The 23,678-nt window shown below is 39.3% G+C and overlaps 1 protein-coding gene across 2 annotated transcripts in view; it reads right to left on the minus strand.

Moving 5' to 3' along the window:
* The window catches only part of LOC132397298 (low-density lipoprotein receptor-related protein 5-like), a 235,999-nt gene that overhangs the window by 29,300 nt on the left and 183,021 nt on the right, over positions 1-23,678 (minus strand). For both annotated transcript variants that reach the window (XM_059975886.1, XM_059975885.1), the window contains exons 8-10: positions 11,368-11,584; positions 9,264-9,553; positions 7,979-8,205 (exon numbers count right to left, since the gene is read on the minus strand). In XM_059975886.1, coding sequence (XP_059831869.1) covers positions 7,979-8,205; positions 9,264-9,553; positions 11,368-11,584 — 734 coding nt within the window. The remainder of the gene's footprint in view (positions 1-7,978; positions 8,206-9,263; positions 9,554-11,367; positions 11,585-23,678) is intronic.

Below are 23,678 nucleotides of genomic sequence, written 5' to 3' on the forward strand. Positions count from 1 at the left end.
AATAGTCCATTTATACACAAAAGACAACAAATTTTCTCATTGCAATTACAGGTTTTTTGTATTGGTTACCCAGCATGAACAGTAAGTTACCAACATACTTCAAGATTAAGCTTCAACCTTAGTCTTCGAACAGCACATTCCTGTTGAATCTGTAAGAACTGTTCTGCTTCATTTTATATTAATTATGGAGGAGTAACCTGGATATTAGTATTGCACTTCATACAATCTTAGACATCCCACCTTATTTCATCGCTGTAATAAGAAAAGACTTGCCATTGATCACAACAATGTCCTCAACAACACAGGAATATACTTGACATGATTATCAATGTGTTGGTGCATGGCCAAGTGGTTAAGGCATTGGTCTAGTGATCTGAAGGTCGCTAGTTTGAGCCACAGCTGAGGCAGCGTCTTGAGCAAGGCACATAACCACACATTGCTCTGTGACGACATCAGTGCCAAGCTGCATTGGCCCTAGTGCCCTTCCCTTGGAAAACATCGGTGGCGTGGAGAGGGGAGACTTGCAGCTTGGGCAACTGCTGGTCTCCCATACAACCCTGTCCAGGCCTGTGCCCTGGAAACCTTCCAAGGTGCAAATAGAATACATTAACTTCACTTAGAGTGGAAATAGTGCCCAAGACATCTGAGAAGTGGCAACATTGCTACTTCTTTTGTTGATGTTCTAATCAAAATGATGTACACGAATCTCTGAGGAGAAGTTTGCACCTGTGATCCAGTTATTGACTTGGCAAATTATACTATCACCTGTAAGCAAGGTAAATTATTAACAGATTGACAGCAGTTTTATTCATCTTGCATCTATTAAGAGGAAGACTGTCCAAACTCATTCTGTAAACAACATTTCAAAACCAGTTATGTTATTAATCACAATTTAAAATCAGCTCAGGCTTGTTCATTCACTTCTAAATACTCATTACTATCGCTGAAAAGGCCAGTTTTCTTATTGACCCAATCAAATATTAAAAAGTTTTGAAAGAATAATTGACAACACAGGCATCATACATGATGGAATGCATTGCCTTTTCCAGCACATCATATCCCAAATCAAGCATCAGGTTCAAGGTAATTTCTTGTTTGCCAATTTTGCTAATGCTGCTGTAGATAATGACTCAAACTACAGAAAAATAATTTGAGTTTCAAAATCATAATTAAGATGTTGGATGTTCAGCTAAGGAGCAATAGCTGTCAAGGCTGATTCCTCCAGTGAACAACCATTGAGTTTGATTCTCCATAAAACTTTAGATCAGCTGATCTTTGTAGCCTACTGCAAATGATTATAAACCTGCCCACAGCAAATATTAAACCTATAGTAATCCAGCACCTCAGGACTTTGGTGGTGCTGGACTGGCAAATTTTCCATATTGTTAGATATTACTTCTAATAATATATTAATACAATTTTGACTTACTTTTTTTCCAAAGACATTACACAGTAGTATAATGAATTGGTCAGTAAACCATATGAGCTTAAGTGCAGGAACACAGGGTGATGGTGTGTTTCAAAGGAGCACTCTGTTTAAAAGAGGTGGGGAGACAGGCCACAGCGATTTTAAAAGGTATGGAAATGTGGGAATGGAGTTCCAATGAGTACAAAAGAAGCATGGGAATTGGACCTTGCTGAATTTGAAGGAAATGCATACAATGGGCTGGGTGTTTAAAGGGAAGTGGAACTCTGTTGATTGTAAAGGGAGCACAAGAAATAGGGACCGGTGAGTTTAAAAGCAGCACAGGAAACAAGACAAGAGGAACCAGATACTGACCTATCGAGATTTCCAAGAAATTAAATAGTGGATTGTTGTTTTCCCGTATCTCCCATTGGGCTATATTTTATAGCAATGGGTTGGAAATATTTCACAAGTTCACTGTATAATTTGATGTTTCAATCTACATGTGACAGATAGAGCTAATCTTTAGATGGATCCAGTTGAGGGAGATGTGTGGTTATGCACTTTGGTAGAAGGAATACAGGTGTAGACTATTTTCTAACAGGAAGAGAATTCAGAAATTGGGGGTGCAAAGGAACTCCTTAGAGCAGGGTTCCCGAAAGGTTAACTTGCAGGTTGAGGCAGTAGTAAAGGAGGCAAAGGCAATGTTAGTATTAGTTACAAGAGGACTAGAATATAACAGCATGGATGTAATGCTGAGGCTTTTGTAATGTGAGATGACATTTGGAGTATTATGAACAGTTTTGGGTCCCATATCGAAGAAAAGATGTGCTGGCATTGGAAAGCGCCCGGAGGCGGCTTTACTCGGAATGAAATTATTCATGTATGTGAAACATTTGATGACTCTGGGCTGTTGCTTGTGAGTGTTTAGAAGAATGAAGGAGGACCTCACTGAAACCTACCGAATATTCAAAGGCATTGAGTGGAGGTGGGGAGGATGCTTTCAATAGTGGGAGAGTCTAGGACCAGAGGGCACAACCTCAGAATAGAAGGATGTCCATTTAAAACAGAAAGGAGGAGATATTTTTTGAGCCAGAGGATGGTGAAGTTACAAGGCCTCAAACGTTAGGGGAAGAAGGCAGGACAACGGGGTTTAGAAGGAAAATAAATCAGCTATAATCAAAAGGCAGAGAGGATTCAATGGACTAAATGCCCTAATTATGCTCCTGTGTCTTATGGTCTTAAATGAAGAAAAATGGGACTAACTTAGGAGTGCATCTTGGTATGTTATGGACTGGTTGGCCCAAAGGACCTGTTTCCATGCTGCAGGACTCTATTGCTGATGTTTTGGATCACTGGGATCCCTCTGGGGAATATCCTTTTAGGCAGATTTGCTAGAGCTGTTGGGTTGGTTTTAAACTAACTTGGCTGGGGAATGGGAACCAGAGTGATGGTGCCGAGGATGGGACAAGTTGATGCAGTGTGTAGTGAGATTGTGAGGAAGAACAGGCAAATAACAGGGCAAAATTGCAGTCAGTGGGATGAGTTGAAGTGTAACATGGGGGAAAAATTAAAAAGAATGAAGAATACACAACTTAAAGTTATATTTGAATTCACGCAGTATAGGGAATAACGTCAGAATCAGAATCAGGTTTATTATCACCAGAATGTATCGTGAAATTTGTTAACTTAGCAGCAGCAGTTCAATGGAATGCACAGTAATATAGAAAGAAAAATTTAAAAATTGATTTTAAATAGTGCAAAAACAGAAATTATGCATATATATATATATAAAAAGTTAAATAGTGTTCATGGGTTCAATGTCCATTTAGGAATTGTATGGCTGAGGGGAAGAAGCTGTTCCTGAATCGCTGAGTGGATGCCTTCAGGCTTCTGTACCTCCTTTCTGACAGTAACATTCAAAAGAGGACATGTCCTGGGTGGTGGGGATCCTTAATAATGGACGGCGCTTTTCTGAGGCACCGCTCTTTGAAGATGTCTTGGATATGATGGAAGCTAGTACCCTAGATGGAGATGACTAATTTTACAACATTCTGTAGCTTCAGTCCTGTGCAGTAACCCCCCCCCCCCCAGTACAAGAGAGTGATTCAGAACACCCTCCGCAGTACATCTATAGAAATTTGAGTATTTTAGATGATAAACCAAATCTTTTCAAACTCCTAATGAAATATAGCCGCTGTCCTGCCTTTTTTATAGTTGCATCGATATGTTGGGACCAGGTTAGATACTTGGAGATCCTGACACTCACAAAATTGAAATTGTTCCCTCTCTCCATTGTTCCTCTATCCTCTATGAGGATAGGTTTCTGTTCTCTCATTTTACCCTTCCTGAAGTCCACAATCAGTGCTTTCGTCTTACTGATAATTGGGTGCAAAGCTGTTGCTGCGACACCACTCAAATAACTGATATATCTCACTCCTGTATACCTTCTCATCTCCATCTGAGATTGTACCAACAATGGTTGTATCATCAGCAAATTCATAGATGGCATTTGAGCTATACCTAGCCATACAGTCATGGGTATAGAGAGAGTAGAGCAGTGGCTAAGCACACAACCCTGTACAGGTGTTGATCCTCAGTGAGGAAGAGTTATTCTCACCAATCCACACAGATTGTGGACTCCTAGTTAGGAAGTTGTGAATCCAATTGCAGAGGGAGGTACAGAGGCTCAGGTTCTGAAGCTTATTGATCAGGAATGTGGGAATGATGATGTTAAATGCTGAGCTATAATCAACAAACAGCATCCTGGCATCCAAGCCGTGTGAAGAGCCATTGAAATTGCATCTGCTGTTGATCTATTGTGGCGATAGAAAAATTGCAGTGGGTCCAGGTCTTTGCTGAGGAAGGAGTTCATTCCAGCCATAACCATCTCCAAAGCATTTCATCACATAGATGTGAGTGCTACCGGACAATACTAGGCAGCTCACACTACTCTTCTTAGATACTGGTATAATTGTTGCCTTTTTCAAGCAGGTGGGAACTTTCAACTGTGGTAGTGAGAAGTTGAAAATGTCCTTGAATATTCCCACCAGTTGGTTGGCACAAGTTTTCAGAGCTTTACCAGATACTCCATCTGAGTCTGTCTCCTTGCGAGGGTTCACCCTACTTAAAGACAGCCTGACATTGTCCTCTGAGACAGAGATCACAGGGTCACCGGGATGCTGCAGGGATCTTCATAGCTGTAGTTAATTTCTCCCTTTGAAAGCAGCATAGAAGGTGCTGTGCTCATCGCCTACAGGAGATAGAAGATCCTGTGGTGCAGTTAGAGATTGGCAGGTATGACTTTGTGGGTCATGACTGAAAGGAGATCATAATTGGGAGCTTAACATCCAAAGATACACATTGTATTGAAAGGACAGGTAGGCCAGCACAGGGAGTGTGATGGCTCTGTTGGTAAAAATGAAATCAAATCCTTAGAAAGAGGTGACATAGGATCGGAAGATGTAGAATCCTTGTGGGTGGAGTTAAGAAACTGCAAGGGTAAAAAGATCCTGATGGGAGTTATATACAGCCTCCAACAGTAGCCAGGATGTGGGATGCAAATGACAATGGGAGATTAGATAAGCATGTAAAAAGGGGAATGTTATGATAGTTATGGTAGATTTCAAGATGCAAGTAGATGGCAAAATTAGGGTGGTGCTGGATCTCAAGTGAGAAAATTTATAGAATGCCTACAAAATGGCTTTTTAGAGCAGCTGATGGTTGAACCCATTAGGAGAAAGGCAATTCTGGACTGGATGTTGTGTAATGAACCAGATATGATTAGGGAGCTTAAGATAAAGGAACCCTTAAGAGCAGTGATCATAATTTGACAGAATTCACCCTGCAGTTTGAGATAGATAAGGTACGTTAGACGTATCAGTATTACAGTGGAGTAAGGGAATTAGAGAGGCATGAGAGGAGCTGGCCAAAGTCGATTGGAAGGGGGTGCTAGCAGTGATGATGGCAGAACAGCAATAGCTGAAGTTTCTGGGGGAAATTTGGAAGGCGCAGGACAAAATGAGAAATATTCTAAAGGGAGGACGAGGCAACTGTGGCTGACAAAGAAAGTCAAAGACACCATAAAAGTAAAAGAGAGCATAAAAGACAGCAAAAATAAGTGGAAAGATGAATGATTTGGAAGCTTTTAAAAGCCAACAGAAGGGAACTAATAAAGCCATAAGGACAGAAAAGATGAAAAATGAAGGAAAGCTAGCCAACAATATCAAAGAGGATATCAAAAGATTTTTCAGACATATAAAGAGTACAAGAGAGGGGAAAGTAGATATTGGACTGCTGAAAAATGACACCTCAGAGGTAGTATTGGAGGGAACAAAGACATAGCGGATGAAATGAATAAGTATTGTCTGTCAGTCTTCACTGTGGAAGACACTAGCAATATGATAGAAATTCAGGAGTGCTAGGAGCAGAACTGAGTGTAGTTGCTGTTACTAAGGAGAAGGTTCTAGAGGAGCTGAAAAGTCTGAAGAAGATATGATGCATGGACAAGATGGACTACACGCCAGGGTTCTGAAGGAGGTAGCTGAGGCATTAGTAATGATCTTTTTGGAGGATTGGAAAATCGCAAATTATAAGACGGGAGGTAGAAGAAAGGAAATTATAGGCCAGTTACCTGACTTCAGTGGCTGGGAAGATGCTGGAGTCCATTACTAATAATCAGTTTTTGGTGTACTTGGAGGCACATGATTAAATAATCCAAAGTCAACAATGTGACTGACAAATCTGTTGGAATCTTTGAGGAAATAACAGACATGCCAGACAAAGGAGAGTCAGTGGATGTTGTTTACTTGGATTTTCAGAAGCCCTTTGGCAGGGTGCTGCTGCACATGAAGGTGTTTAACAAGAGCTCATGTTATTTCAGGAAAGATATGAGCATGATCAGAGATTGGCTGACTGGCAGGAGGCAGACTGGGAATAAAAGGAGCCTTTTCTGATTGGTTGCTGGTAACTAGTGATGTTCTACAGGGGTCCATGTTGGCTCTGCTTCTTTTCACATATGTCAATAATTTGGATGACAGAATTGATGGCTTTGTGGTCAGGTTTGCAGACAATACAGAGGAGCAGGCAGTGTTGAGGAAGCAGGGAGTCTGTCAGAAGGACTTAGACAAATTGGGATAATGGGCAAAAAAGTGGCATATGGAATATAGTGTAGGAAGTGTATGGTCATACTCTTTGGTAGAATGAATAAAGGTGTAGACAATTTTCTACACCAGGAGAAAATTCTGAAATCAAAGGTGCAAAGGGACTTGGGAGTCCTTGCACAAGATTCCCTAGAGGTTAACTTGCAGGTTGAGTCACTGGTAAGGAAGATTAATGCAATTTTAGTATTCATTTTGAGAGGACTAGAATAAAAACAGCAAATGTGATGCTGAAGTTATTAAGGCACTGGTCAAACCACATTTGGGAGTATTGTATGCAATTTTCAGCACTATTGCTCAGAAAAGATGTGCTGGCATTGGAGAGGGTTCCGAGAGATTCCGTGAATGAAAGGAGGACCGTTTGATGACTCTGGGCTTGTCCTCACTGAAGTTTAAAAGAATGAGGGATCTCAATGAAACCTATTGAATATTGAAGGGCCAGATAGAGTGGATATTGTGAGAATGTTTCCTATAATGGGCGAGACTATGACTAGAGAACACAACCTCAGAATAGAAGGACTTCAGTTTAGAACAGAGATGAGGAATTTCTTTAGCTAGAGATAGTGAATCTGTGGAGTTCATCACCACGGATGGCTGTGGAGGCCAAATCATTGAGTATGTTTAAAGCAGAGATTGATAGGTTCTTGATTGGGCAGTGTGTCAAAGGTTGTGGGGAGAAGGCAGGAGAATGGGAATCAGAGGTATTATAGATCAGCCATGATGGAAAAGTGGAGCGGACTTAATGGGCTGACTGACTTAATTCTGCTCCTATGTCTTATGATCTTACGATATTAACATACTGGTTACCGACTGAACTCATACCCAAGATTCCATATAAAACAGTGAAATTTCTATTAAACAGAAACACAAAACAAAATTGTTTATAATGGTCAAAACATCCATTTGTGAACTGATAAAATTTGCTAATGTTTATACTTTTAATCTTTCAGTATACATAAGGTCTTGATCATTTTTAATTTCAAGATAAAGAAAAAGATTAAAAATTAGGTTTATTTGCTACATGCATATTGTGTCATACAGTGAAATGTGTCATTTGCATCAACAACCAGCATGTTCCACCAGAGGAAACCCTTGCGGTCACAGGGTGAATGTATAAAGGCTCTTACAGATAGTGTTGGGAACTGATCACTGAAGAGGTAATCGTCATGCTAACTGCTATGTTACTGTGCCAACTTGGAAAGATAATATCAGATATCAACTTCAATAACATCAACAGGCACTAATATGGAAAGACAATAAATTACAATCAAAGATATATGAAATGCTATAACACTTTCAGGCTGATATAACTTCTGTAAATATGTTTTATCGTCAAGCCTACAATCAAATTTCTAACAAGACTTTATCAACCTTCAGAACAAGTTATACTGAAATATACTTTGTTTCCCCTTACCCTTCAGAAGGATCAAGAGCCAAAGCCCGTGGATTGTCCAACTCCTTCCACACCAAAACCTGTCGATATTGTCCATCTAGACGTGCCACCTCAATCCGATTAGTGCCCGTGTCAGCCCAGTAAAGGTTTTTTGACAGCCAGTCCACTGCCATTCCTTCTGGGTAATCAAGGCCAAACTCAATCACATGCTCAACAGAGCTTCCATTCATGAAAGCACGACTGATGGTCTATTAGCGGAAAAAATAAAATTTTGAATTATCTTACACTTATTAAACAACGTTTCATGTGAAGCAGCTGACAAGAAATTAATTATTCAAATACATCAGATATTTGCTTATTTTCTATAGAAAATACACTGTTAACTGAACACTCAAAAGCTGTTACTTTCTTTCCAAAAATCTGTATTTAAAAGTGACATATTAACCTCTAAATTTTATTAATTTATATAAAAAAAGAAATTGCAAAAACTTAACTAGTTATGTTCATACAATATATTTGCAATTGAATAGCCAAAACTTTCAATGCTACGAATCAGAGAAACTTGATTCATTTGCCTCGCTGCCTTCAAAGCAATATTTTTATTTATTCATTTCTTTGGTTGCTTGTTTACTTAGAGATACAGAGCGGTAGAGGCCTTCTGGCCTATTGCGCCGCACTGCCCTGCAACTCACCTGTTTTAACACTCGGACAGCTTACAATGATCAATTAACCTACTAAATGGTACATCTTTGGACTGTGGGAGGAAACCGGAGCACCTGGAGGAACCCAGGTGTTTCACGGGGAGAACATACAAACTCCCCGAGATGATGCCGGAATTGAACTCCAAACTCCAGAGTGGCCCAACCTGTAAAAGTGTCGGGCTAATTGCTACAATACTGTGGTGCCCTATCTAATAAATTAACAAAACCTGAACTGAGCAAGCTGTTCCTCGGCCAAATTATATCTCCCCAAAGAAATACCAATTCAGCCCCAAATTCTCCAGAATCAAATTTATTAATTCAATTAACTATTACTGGCAATTGTAACGTGTCTATTTTGTTTGCAAGTATATATAATTTACTTAATTAGGAATGATCTTATATGAAAAAGAGTTTTAATGATGATATCTTTAAAAACATAAAACATTGAATATTACAATGAAGAAATAGGCAATCAATCCATAAGGCCTTGGTCACTACAGAAGCCACATTGTCTAACCTTGTTCTTGGTTTCCACTGACAGATTTCAAAACTTTCCTTTGAATAAAATTCTCAGGTATTCTCAGAACGGTTGACTAATTTGTTACCTTTAAGCTAATGTCTGTCCAATAAATTCTGTTATCAGAAACATCAAAATCAAGAGCAGACGCTTCCTTCACTCCTGTTAATGGAATTGCCACATCATTGTTGTTGGTCTCCAAGGAAATTCTACGGATGTCTGCCCTACTGGAGAACAAGAGGAAGGCTTCGGGTACGATGCAAGTTTTCATGTCCATTATTAACTCCAGGCCCATTGGACAGGCACACCGTGGACCCTGAGGCACGTACAGACATAGGTGACTGCATCCTCCATTATTCTCTGAACATGGGTTTGTTCCTGTAAGAGCATGATACACTAACATTATTAAAAGAATTCACTACAACAAAAATGATTACTAATCATAGAACAAGTTGAGACTTAATTTTGCAGTTCTGCTATGGAGATGGTGCACACCTATAAACAGTATTCTCATATTGAGATGAGAAACAGCAAGTCACTCTGCATATATGAAGTACACTCAGTAATAAACAAACTCCGCAAAATGGACACTGCAGAGAGAACACTTTCAACAGGAACTATTTGCTATTCTTATCTTGAACCCATGAATTGTACTGCAGTGCACTCTGAGGTCAGGTAATTTTGAGTACCTCTCTCAAAAGACTGGGCCAGTTCATGTGTATGATCAGCTGAGAAACAGTGGCTAGCTGCAGCGTATGTCAGTACACTTTGGACTTTAGCACCGGCAAACCACGATGCAGTAATACGCAGTAGTGGAGAGCATTCTGACAGGCTGCATCACTGTCTGGTGCAGGGGGGCTACTGCACAGCACTGAAAGAAGCTACAGAAAGTCATAAAATTAGTCAGCTACATCTTGGGTACTCACCTCCGTAGTACCCAAGACATCTGCAAGGTGCGGTGTCTCAGAAAGGTGACGACTATTATTAAGGACCCACATCAGCCCTTTTCTCACTGTTACCATCAGGTAGGAGGTACAGAAGCCTGAAGGCACACACTCAGCCATTCAGGAACAGCTTCTTCCCCTCCGCCATATGATTCCTAAAACCTATGAACACTATCTCACTTTTTTAAAAAATATATTATTTCTGTTTTTCCACTATTTTTAAGCTATTCAATATACATATATATACTTACTGCAATTTGTTTATTAATTTTCTTTCTATATTACTATGTATTGCATTGAACTGCTGCTGCTAAGTTAACAAATTTCATGAAACATGCTGGTAATAAACTTGATTCTGATTCTGAAAATACTGGAGATTATATGCTTGCCAGCTGACTGCCTGCTTCATCCCTGGAGTCAAACGATAGACCCTCATCTTATTGAGCAGAGGGTACAACTAGGTATAATTAGTATCCATTCCTTTGCCTTTACACATGCCAATTTTCACTAATTGAATGTTTTCAATTTCAATTATTGAATGCATCTTAAAATAAATTTCTATTAACTTTTAAGATATATTCTGACAAAGGAACTCTCATTGTTTCCAAGTGTCTTCTGGTTGAATGTGCTTGCACTACCTGAGTGTACCTCGGATAAACTCACGGTCAGCTATGCTTCACAGAATGACAGCACAAAGAAGTTGTAAACAACAGCAACTTGCAGTCAGGCAGAAAGTTTCATATAGTCACGTGCTTCACAGGAGCACTATCAAATATTGTTTGATTCTGGGACTGGTGTCCACTGAATCAGATGAGACCCAAGAACCTTGAAGAGCAGAGGCAGAGATTTAGGAAGAGGATTCCAGATTCCATTGCAATGGTTGAGCAATGGAAGGTGAAGATTTCAAGTATGACTGAATGTGAGGCATATTCTCACCCCCCCCCCCCACCACCAAATTCTCTACATGCTGACATAAAAGACTGGATCAGTTCATCAACTCAGAAGCCACAAAAGCTATCCTGTCTTTATATGTAAGGAATAATCACCCACAAATTACTTGGCACTGATGGTAATCAGCTCAGCAAGAGGATAACCAGATCAGTGTGAATTAAACACTCTCACGTAATGCCAATCTGCAGTATATATCCACTGCATTTTTGAAAAGTAATCAAAATTGACAATGAAGGAAAGGACCATGAATGATATTTTCATAAGCCCAAATAATGCTTATCCACCAAAATAACATACCAAATGCTTTTGTAACTCTTGTTGCCTTCAATCCCATTAGGTCTGGTAGCTGATCAATGATTATCTCCCTTTCTGCACGGTGCTTATGAACACGTTCAATACTCCGTCGCTGCCAATCAGTCCAGTAGATGTAATCACCCAATAAAGTGAACCCAAATATGTGAGGAAGCTTATCTTCCACAAGTGTTCTCCTGCCGGTTCCATCTACATTGATTACCTATTGAAAGCAGATACAAAAATATCCAGGTCAGAGATGATGACAGGATTGACATGAAGGACCCAAACGTCAAATATCAAATTATATGCACAATTTAAAATAGCTCCAAATGTAATTTTTCACTATCAGCTCACAAGGTAAGACCTATTGCTGCCCATACATCATATATGCTTTATATGATTTTGCCAAGAGGGCTCCAGTCCAACGTCAAGACCAAACTCAGCTGCAGAAATAAATTGGCTCAGAATGTTTGTAGAAGAGTAGATGAGAATTTAATTTCCACTGTTAAACCACAAATACTCAAAGGATTAAAATATGCTTAATTAATAATTCAATTATATCACATGTTGTTCACATTCTTCTCTGTTGAGACAATCTGAACCTAGTTCATTTGAAACAAAATTCAATATTTTTAACGTTCTTGTGAGTATCTATTGAAACAGTATTTAAACAAAATAAAAAGCTATTGAAATGGAAAAAAAAGATTAAACACAACATATCAGCTACAGATCTGTATGACCAACTCTGTAGCTAAAGCGTGCTGCAAGAGCCAGTTTAATTTTTGCATTAACAAACGCTTGTCTAGCAATGGTAAGGGTAGTCTACCAATAATAAATTGCTGCTTGATGGTCATACACTCAGGATGTAACAAATTACTCAGGATCTTTTCTGCCGACTTCAGCAAATACATTATTTCATCAAATACAGAATATGCACGAATTAAAATCAGCATTAAACTCAAATGGAAACATTTGTCTCAACTCTACAGATGACTTCAATATGATGCTATGCTTTTGTGATGCTGCTGCAAGTTTTTCATTGTACTTTGTCAACATGCACTTGATCAACTTTGATCAGAGCTCCACTTGAAACACTGAAGCAAATAACCCCAGGACTAGTTAAAAAGCAAAAAGAGCTTGGGATGGATAGAGTTTGGCAATCTCATAATCTAGAACTCAGACGAAGCTATACAGTTTTGTCATATCTAATCATAAATGATGGGGACAATAGAACAACTATTGGGAGGAGGTGGTTCAGAGAAAACTCCCCCTCTCCATGTTCTGAGCAGTAAAGGTAAAGCTAAAACAATTTAAATCATGTTTGGACAGAAATGATTTTACCCAGCTTCCTCCTGAGGTTCGCAGAAGACAGTCATTAGCCAATTTGAATCACCTCACATAAATGTCAAGGAATGGCTGGTAGCACCAGACAGCAAAATCTATGGAACCAGACAACATTCGTGTTATAGTATTAAGGAGTTCCACTCCAAAATTTGTTGTGCTTTGAACCATACTGGCATCTATAAGACAAAGTAGAAAAATTCCTAGGTCTATCTTGTTCTCATAGAATAGATAATTGCAATCCAGTTAATTATCGTTCAAATAACTTTTACTCAATTATCAGCAGAGGTTAGAAAAATGCTATCAAGTAGCAGTTAATCACCAATAACCCACTCATTAGTGTCCTACAGATTTTTTACCAGGACCACCTGATTCCAGATCTCTAAGACTTGTCTGAACATGGATTAAAGAGCTGAACAATACAGTTAATGTGAGAGTTACTGTATTTGACTTCAAGACAATATATGATTGAGTGGGGTGTGGCATCAAGGAGCACTAGTAAAATTAAAGTCAGTGGGTATAAAAGCATGTAGATGGAGTTATATGTCAAACAAGGGAAGATGGTTATGGTTGTTGGAGGTCAATGTTGCAAATCCAGAACATTGCCATCGGTGTTTCCTAGGCACAACCATCTTCAACTGCTTCATTGTCAACCTTCCTCCCGTCACAAGGTGAGATGGAGAGATATTGTCATTAATTCACTATATTCAATTCTTTAGAAGATGAAGCAGTCCATGTCTACATTTAAGAGCTGAGAGATGCTAACTAACATTAGCCATCTGAACAAACAAGAATTCAGTCATCTATCCTTAATGTTCGGTAGTACTAGCATCACTGAGTCACCAAACATCTGTATCCTGGGAGTCATCATTGATCAGAAACTTAACCAAACCAATGACATAAACATTAGTCCTATAGCAGCAGTTCGGAGGCTGGGTATCCAGTGGTGGTGATTCAATTCCTGACATCCCAGAGTCTTTCAATTGCCTGCATGGCACAAGTCATGATGGAATACTTTCTACTTGCAGTCCCACAGTATTCAAAGCTTGATCCTGATGCAGAAATATATTACCATTTAGTCATCTTTGCTGGGTCTACAACCTGAAACTTCCTTGCTAAAAGTGTTATGGGAGTAAAAATTAGAACAAATGTAAATTAAGTGTAGATTCTAGAGACCTGAAATTAAAAAAAAGAGAATACTTTGAACATGTAGTTTATTTAGTTTGCACAATCTTGATGCTTTTGTAGGTTTTCTTATTGCAGTTGGTATATTGTTAAAAAGAACCTTCAATGTTGTAAAAAAAAAAATTAGTATGTCTCAAAGTAGTGGATGGCAGAGTTTACATGCAAACCATTCCTTTTTCTGTAATAATCAAAACTTGAATCCAAAAAAGCAACAGATTTTCCTAACATTTTTGCTGACAAAATCATATAGTTGTAAATCTGGAGGAGCCTTGGCTGACAAGTTCAGTAAGAGTTGTGTTGTGGATAGGCTGTTTCCCCTGGCTTCAGCTTCTAAAACTAAGGACTCATGGTCTCAAGATCAATCATTTGGGATTGAGATGAAGAGAATTTGTTTATTAATTCAAAAGGGCTGTGAGTGCCTAAAGTTCTCTATTCCAAAAGAGCTGAGGATGCTCAGCTTTTCAAATAGATTCAGGTTTGAACAATAAGGAAATCAAGGTGGGAAAACTTGAGCTGATGCAGAAGATCTTTGATCTTACTCAAGAACAAAGATGTTCATGCTTCAGGGCCTAACCCTGTTTGAATTTGTTGTACTTTCACTTTGGCCTAATATCTGTGGTATTCTTCTACATTTTTTCAAATACTTTTCCAATTAAATTTCAAAGCCTCTGACTTTATGAGATTTAAATGAAACAACAGTTTGGGTTAGAGTAAGTCTGTGTTAAGTGGCAGAATGAAACAACAGTATTTTGTCTGTATAGAGCTCATTTTGACAATATTCTCTGTATCTCTAACACACACACACGTATGTATGTCCACGTTTTGCTGCCACAGAGAATGTGCCTTTAAGAGCTGACACTCCTGCATGATTGCTGCAGAGTACTGCCAAATGAGCTAAACTTGGTGAAGTCCCATCTGGAACCACACATATCCCATTTTAGAACATGATTCTGGCTACAAATCACCACACTACAGTTTCTACAATATTTTTGGATAATTACAAGATTTTTTTAGGGCATCCAAATAGATGTTAGTACTATTTCCAAGTTCAACTATGTAGTTTGTGAAGATTTTTCCTTCAACATCCCTTTGAACATGACTTCCAGTCTATTTCTTAATGATTTCACAACTAACAAATAAAATCACAATTCCTTTTCTTTTCAAAATCTGTATGCATTTTGAAAAGTTCTGCTTGGTCTTCTCAAACTTTCACATGCTACTTAAAATGATTCAGGCTTCCAATTCTCCAACTTTTTTTTCTCTTTTCCGTTAGCATTCTAGTGAACTTTCACCACATCCTTCCACTACTTTCCATTTATTTCACATAACAAGGAAACCAGAAGGTGTTTCCGGTTAATTCTGTATCTTGTAAGTATGGTCAAAATCTCAAAGGTTTAGCAATAATGATTATTGTATGCTTCATAAATTGCATTTATTTTTTTGGCAGAAAATTACTGCTCTTTGTTATTTTACGGTCACCTCTATTTGCATTCCTAACAATCAAAGTAAATATAGACTCACATTGATTTGTTCAATCCAGTTATGGATTCGACAGTTACTTATTTTGTCACAGCATTCTTTTGCAAATGTGCACCACTTCACGCTTTTTTGTCAATGACTGCATCTCCCTTCATTCAATCTTCATCAATTTTGTTTTCTCCTGTCTTCTCTTTTAAAATCTGTAGTTGGTTACTCTGCTATCACTAGTAATTTTCCACTTAACTCTCTTGAACCATATCCAGATCTCAAGTTTGACAAAAAGGCTTCTAGGATAGTCATCTACACACTGATCTCCACAAAAAAAAAGCTCCACTTGCTACTTCGAGGAAATCTGCAGATGCTGGAAATTCAAACAACACACACAAAATGCTGGTGGAACACAGCAGGCCAGGCAGCATCTATAGGGAGAAGCACTGTCGACGTTTCGGGCCGAGACCCTTTGTCAGGACTTGCTACTTTTTGTGTTTTTCCTCAGGCAACACGAATCAATTTCAAAAGTTAATACTGTGAGAATAGAAATAAAACAAACAAGTTTAGCACTACTCCAGGTCAGACAGCATCTGCAGAGACAATTGTCTGATGAAATTATTGATCTGAAATGTCAGTTCCTTTGCTCTCTCCATTGATACTTACTGCTTCATCTGATACATTCTGATTTATTCTATTTAATTAATTTTAATGCTGCAAATAAAAAAATATAACTAGCCCTTATGAGGCATGTTAAAAAATCCCACCTGAAGATTCAAAATTTAACAATAAATATCAACATCTTTTCTATTCCTTTATTGGTCTAGCATAATTCTCTTCTTTAAAATTCATATGAATCTCTGATTATTGTTAGGCTCAGAAGGGTCTCAATATTTCACCCTGTATAACAAGTGCTGTAATCACAACCACCATTTAGCTGGTTGATCCATATTTTCCTCTTTTGAACGTTTTTTGAAGTTTCATTCATAAGGGTGCAAGAATGCCACAGGATAGTAGAATCGGGATAAAGGAGTATTGGCTGGGAAAAAGCACCAGGATCTTATTTAAGGGCAGTGAAATACATACTTGGAGCTGTTAAGACCTGGCAAGGAAATTATATGTACAACCAAGCACAAACAGAAGAAGTAAGCATTTACCTTATTATAAGTTAATGAATTTTCAATCAAAATTAAAATAAAACATTCAATTATATTAAATACTTCATTAACAAAAGCATTTTATGTACTTTTAATATTAAATGTTGAATTTATTTTGTCTGCAGATCAAATAGCATTTACATTACTTCCAGCTGGAAAATTGCCCAGTCTGCCTGGCCTTTACCTCTCTTCCTGTGCAGCTAGTTTACAGAATTGATGGTGTTGTTCTATTAGTTAGCTGCATACAAGCCTGACACGGCTGATGCAACACCAGCAACTAGTTCTATAACATGTAGTCTAAACAGGACAGCAAAGCTTCCTGGATTCATTGCTGCATGCTGCCAGCTTACAGTGATTTGGCTGGTGGGGCCGACATTCTAACACAAAAGCAGTAATTCAGTATTATCCAAAAAAATTACAGTCTTCCACACCCAGCTCCAAGTCACCTCTCTTGACTCTCCAACTTACTTAATTTGTCAGCTTGCTTGTTAACATCTGAACTTGCTTGATACTTGGCTCAATAAAACATTAGGAAGGCCCAAACCATTTTATCCCCCCCTTTCTCCCTGTCCTTTCCCTTTCTCATATGCATACTTGGTCCCACAGCAATCGTCTGAAACTGAAACAGTCTTTTTACAACTATGGTGCTATATCTGTTCTATCTGTAATTTCTTCCGAGTATGACTGTAACATGAACAGTTTTTGCATCTGCCTTAGCACACCTGCTGCTGCAACACTCAGGGACGCCTTTGTTGTCTTCAGTCTTTGAAAACCCAGCCCAAGGCTCTCTTTTCATTTGTTTTAGCTCATCCAAAACAATTTGCACTGAGGCCTGTTCACCCAAAGCCTTATGCTGTTGACCTACTTTGTTGCCTCAGTCAGCAGAGCTTCAGTTTTAAAGCCTTCATCCTGGATTTCAAGCCCTACCAGATCTTCACCCCTCCCGACCTGATGCAGTTCTTCAACTAGACACTGAGTACAAGAGTTAGGATGTTATGTTATGATTGTACAAAGTGCAGGAAGGATATGGTTAAGCTAGAAATGGTACAGCAAAGATTCATAGGAAGGTTTCCTGGACTGGAGGGCTTGAGTTATAAAGAAAGATTGGATAGGCCTGGATTGTTTTCCTTGGAGCGCAGGAAACTGAGGCGTGACTTTATAGAAATTTATAAAGTTATGAGAGGCATAGATAGGATAGATAGTCACAATCTTTCCCCCCAGTATTTGGAAGCCTAAAAGGAGATGACAAAGGTGTAAGGTGAAAGGGTAAAAATTTAAAGGGGATTTGAGGATCAAATTTTCACAGAGAGGGTGGTGGGTTTATGGAACATTCTGTTTGTGGAAGTGACATCAGCCAAATGCAGACATAAAGGATTAGTGTGGTTAGACATCTTGCTCAGCATGGACAAGATGGTCAAAGGACCAGTTTTCATGATGTTTAACTCTCTGAATCTAAGAAACAATACCATTCCCATGTCTGGCCACCACTGACCAGTGGTGTGGTCAATTTGCTCATCCATGCTGAGTTCTACTCTTATCCACACAGGCTGCATGAACTTTGCACTTGTTTGTAAAGTTCAGCGGTTAAGGCTCCTCAAATATCAGCTTCTGGATCCCTATAAGTGCCTGTGTCATAGTTACATCCTCATGACCCTCTTGGCTGACAGGTTCTGCCATTCTTAGACTAAGAAGCACAACTACCATTGGAACTAAGTATCCTGGTAACTTTCCCTCTCCCTGCTAAGCACCTCCACTCCATCCGCCAAAAGTGGAATTTCCTGGTGTCCAACAATTTTAATTCCTATCTTCATTCCCCTTCTGACATATTAGTCCATGGCCTCCTCTTCCTCCACGATGAGGGCACTCTCAGGATGGAGGAGCAACACCTCATATTCCGTCTATGTAGCCTCTAACCTGATGGCATGAACATCAATTTCTCCTTCTGGTAATTTGGTAATTGTTTTCCTTTTTTCTTTTCCTCTCCCCTGCCTATCCCTCCCCACCCCAGTGCCCCTCATTCTTCCCTTTCTCTCACAGTACACAATCCTGTCCTATCAGATTCCTTCCTCTCCATAATCTTTCCAACTGGCTTCACTATCACCTACCAGCTATCCTTCTTCCCCCACCCCACCTTTTCATTCTGGTGTCTTCCCCTTTCCTTTCCAGTCCTGATTAAGGATCTCTTCCCAAAATATCGACTGTGTATTCATTTCCACATATGCTGCCCGATCTGCCAAGTTTCTCCAGCATTTTGTGTGCATTGCTCTTGATCTCTTGTGGCTGTGCTAACATTGCTGGCAGCTGCTGCCTCCTTTTAACTAGGTTTTGGCTAAATGAGAGCAGAAGTACAAATCTGTTTAACTCACAGCAACCACAAAAGACAGTCTGCCACACTAACGGCATCTGTGTTGTGACAGCAGTAAGAGGAGAAAAGATGTGGTAACTTATGCAGTAAAAAATATGTATCTATATTGTGTTATTCTCAACATTTGACTCCCTTTTCCTGTGGCTTTACTTTTAGCCAGGCATACCAGCTGCTTCCTCTAAAAGAATCCTCCACACATGTTTTTGCAACCACATCCATTGAGGTTCAAAACACACATCAAGGAAATTCAGCTGCAGACAATGTGTCCAACTAAAACTCCTCAGATTACTAACATGATAATTTGTATTTGTACAGTGCTTTCAATACAATGGCACTTAACAGTAGTGCTTTGAATTATGTAAAACATGGACCTTCTTCAGAGGGGTTGTGAGTGTCCTCACTTACTCCACACTTCAGGCATCACAGTTAAATTGCAACAGTTGATACTTTTGAAGTGGCTGCCTCAAATGATATCAGAATCAGGTTTATTATCACCAACCTGTGTCGTGGATTTTTTTTTAAAAACTTAACAGCAGCAGTACAAAGAAATTAATGATAAAATAGAATTTAAAAAAATAAGTAGGTCAATTGTAGTAAGTATATATAAAATAATTAGATTAGAGATAGTGTAAAACAGGAAAAATATATATTTAAAAAAAGTGAGGTAATGTTCTGGGTTCAATGTCTGTTTAGAAATCAGATGGTAGAGGGGAAGAAGCTGTTCCTGAATCACTGAGTGTGTGTCTTTGGGCTGCTATACGTCCTTCCTGATGGTAACAATCGGAAGAGAGCGTGACCTGGGTGATGGGGGTCCTTAATAATGAATGCCGCCTTTCTGAGGCACCACTCCTTGAAGATGTCTTGGATACTACAGAGGCAAGTTCCAGAGATGGAGCTGACTAGTTTATGACATTCTGTAGTTTCTTTCAGTCCTGTGCAGTAGCCCCACATACTAGACAGCGACAAAGCTTGTCAGAATGCTTTCCAAGGTCCATTTGTAGAAGCTTTTGAGTGTTTTAGGTAACAAACCAAATCTCTTCAAAATCCTAATGAAATATAGCCACTATCTTGTTTTCCCTATGGCTGCATCGATATGTTGGGGACCAGGTTAGATCCTCAGAGATCTTGGCATTCAGGAAGTTGAAATTGCTCACTCTCTCCACTTCTGATCCCTCTGTGAGGATTGGTTTGTGTTCCCTTGGCTTACCCTTCCTGAAGCCCACAATCAGGTCTTTCGTTTTACTGACATTGAGTGCAAGATTGTTGCTGCAACATCACTCAATTAGCTGGGATATCTTACTCCTGTACGCCCTCTCCATCTCCATCTGAGATTCTACCAACAAATGGTTGTATTAACAGCAAATTTATGGATGATATTTGAGCTATATATAGCCACACAGTCATGGGTATAGAGGAAGTAGAGCAGTGGGCTAAGCACACACCCCTGAGGTGCACCAGTGTTGATCATCAGTGAAGAGGAGATATTATCACCAGTCTGCACATCATCAGCTACATGCGAAGTAGACTTTCAACCAAACATAGGACAGCTGAATAAGTAATTAGATTGCAATAAAAAAAGGGCACATGAAGTTAGTATTTTTATGTTTTTAGCTACTATGTTGGGTTCCTGATGAAAGGAAATATTAAAGTCACAAGTTGCCTGAAGATATGTTACTGATATACACCAACATATACACAGGAACAGTATATCCACCATATTCTATTGAACACTGCTTCTTTTCTGAAAAATGAACGCAATGAGAGATTACTCAGAAAAGTTGGGATTTGTACCTTAACTCATTTCTATATTATCAAAGGAAACATTTGGCTTCATATAGTTGCTTTCCTCACTTCACATTATCTAAAAATCCAACCAGATTTGTTTTTGAGCAGTCACTACCGCACTTAGAGAAACATAACCAGTAATATGTCCTCAGGACAGGCCTCAAACGGCAATGATCAACCAGATGGTTTGTTGTTGTGATAAACTTTGGGCAGCAAAGGTCTTTCAGTAGTGTTATAATACCTATACAGAACAAGTGCCAATTAGGGGATAAAACTCTGTAAATAGGGGAAGATAGACAGCAAATAAAGAAGGGGATAATAATGAAAGAAGAGACCACAAATGGGGGCACTGATTACAAAGTGTTCTCCTACTCCCATCCACGGCTTCATTTCATTCAAATCTACAATCTTTTGATAAGGCAAAACTTTGAAAAAGAACATGGACCAAAACAGCTTTGTCAGAACTCAACAAGAATACAGGCATCCCCCACTTTTCGAACATTCGCTTTACATCAATTCGCTGTTATGGAAGACCTACATTAGTTACCTGTTTTCGCTAACAGAAGGTGCTTTCACTGTTACGAGAAAAGGCAGCGCACGTGCTGAGCAGCCAAACTCCTCCCCCGGAACTACATTCTAACCGGTATTGCTTAAACACGTGCCTGTGAGCATCTGTGCTTTATGTCGATTTATTTTGTGCATCCGTTCACAAGGTGAGTTCTAAGGTATCGGAAAAGCCTAAAAGAGCGCGTAAGGGTGTTACACTTAGTGTAAAACCAGACATAATTAAGCGTTTCGATCGTGGTGAACAGAGTAAGTACATAGTGAGTTTGGCTAAAGGTTTGTGGAAGATGACGAAGATGATGTTGAAGAGGTTTTGGCATCCCATGACCAAGAACTGACAGATGAAGAGCTGATGAAGAGGAAAGGATAACAATTGAAACCGAACGCAGTAGCAAACAGCCCAAAAGTGAAGTCGTCCAGGAACTGAACGGGAAGCAATTGCGTGAGATTTTCGCTGTGATTGACAATGCTGCAATGATTGCAGAAAAGTATGACTTTAACTTTGAAAGGGTACGTAGGTTTAGGGCATATTTGCAGGATAGTTTGAGTGCTTACAAAGAACCGTATGATAGAAAAATGCACGAGGCTAAGCAGTCAATCATACTGTTGTTTTTCAATCCTTCCACATCAGCCACAGCAGAGGATGAAACTCGACCTTTGACACTGAGGCAGGCAGACATGGAACAAGGTGACCTGCCTGCCCTGATGGAAACAGACGACGATGAGATGACACCCCAGTCTCCTCTACCTCCCACCACCGACGACTCAGACTAACACACCATCATCACTGTGCTCACTGTCTTCCCGATTCCGGTAAGTGAAACTACACTGGACGTACATTATTTCTACTTTATATAGGCTGTGTATTTTTATGTGTTATTCAGTAGCTTAATGGTGTAAAGGTTACTGGAAAGAGTGCTTCTGCCAGGGGCACGTGCCGGGTGTTTTTACCGCAAGTGCTGCCGAGAGCGCTTGCGTGAGATTTTCGCTGCAGTGGACAGTGCTGCAATAATCGTAGAAAAGTATTCCTGCATTATATAGGCTGTGTATTTATCAGCTCACTCCTGCTTTTACTACATGTCACTGTTATTTTAGGTTTTACGTGTTACTTGGCATGATTTGGTAGGTTATTTTTTGGGTCTGCGAACGCTCACAAAATTTTCCCTTATAAATGAACGATAATTGCTTCTTCGCTTTACAACATTCCGGCTTATGAACCATTTCAAATAGCTCTACCTTCGAATAGCGGGGGAAACCTGTATCTGAAGAAAGCTCTCTGAATAATTTCCAAAACTCCTGTTCCAAGAAAAGACTCTATAAATTTAAGGAATGACAACTATGCTTATGTTTGTACATGTACCTTTTCAATCACTGATAAGTTACTTTTGTGCTACATAAACAAAGATGATAAATCTTGTCTTTAATTCAGTCAGTAGATTTTGGCAGTGATCTGGAGTGTCAATTCAACATGTCTTCTAAAAGAAACTCCTTCTGCCTTTTCAGGTGAATATAAACCATCTCATGGCACTACTCAAAGAGCTGTGCAGCCCTATTTTTGTCAACAATAACTTTGGTTTCCCATTGCATTTGAGACGTTCTTGAGTCCAAATTGTTATTTTATGTTTCTTTAAATGCAATAAAGTCTAAATTTGCTTTTTGATCATTTGAGCATAGAAAAGGAAAATTCTTCTTTCAACAAAATAGAAATGAGGTTAGGAACAAGTCCAGACTTTTTAACTGGGTAAGTACAATGAGAAATAATACCAGGTAACCACAGAAAATAGTGGTAGCTACACTGAAAATGCCTAATCCTTCTAGGGATTTAATATATAGACATAAAAGAATGAATTATGGGATTATTGTTCCTCCTAGATCAGAAGACATGGTTAGGAAACCTTTTTGGCTATTGAAGCTACACTGACCCTAAATGTGAGAATGTCAGACTGTCTTTCAAGAGGGTGAATGCTTGCAAGGCAACAGGCCCCAATGGAGAACCAGGTAGGGCTCTGGAAACCTGAGCCAACTAACTGGCAGGGTGTGATAAAATACATTTTCACTCCCTCACTGCTACAATCAGAAGTCACCACCTCCTTCAAAATGGCAACAACAGTGCGCAAGAAGACTAGGGTGAGCTGCCTTAGCAACTATCGTCCAGTAGCACTCAAATCTATGGTGATGAAGTGCATTAACTCCTGTTTCAGCAAAGAGCTGGACCCATTGCAATTTACCTATCGGCACAATACGTCTACGATGGATGCAAACTCATTGGCTCTTGTTGCGGCCTTGGATCACCTGGACAATACAAATACCTATGTTAGGATGCTGTTTATTGTCTATAGCTCAGCATTTAACATAGTTATTCCTATAGTTTTCATTGAAAAGCTCCAGAAACTGGGACTCTGTACCATCCTCCGCAAATGGATCTTTGACTTCCAAACCGGTAGATCACA

Source organism: Hypanus sabinus, chromosome 7 (assembly GCF_030144855.1).
Source record: "Hypanus sabinus isolate sHypSab1 chromosome 7, sHypSab1.hap1, whole genome shotgun sequence".
NCBI lineage: Eukaryota > Metazoa > Chordata > Chondrichthyes > Myliobatiformes > Dasyatidae > Hypanus > Hypanus sabinus.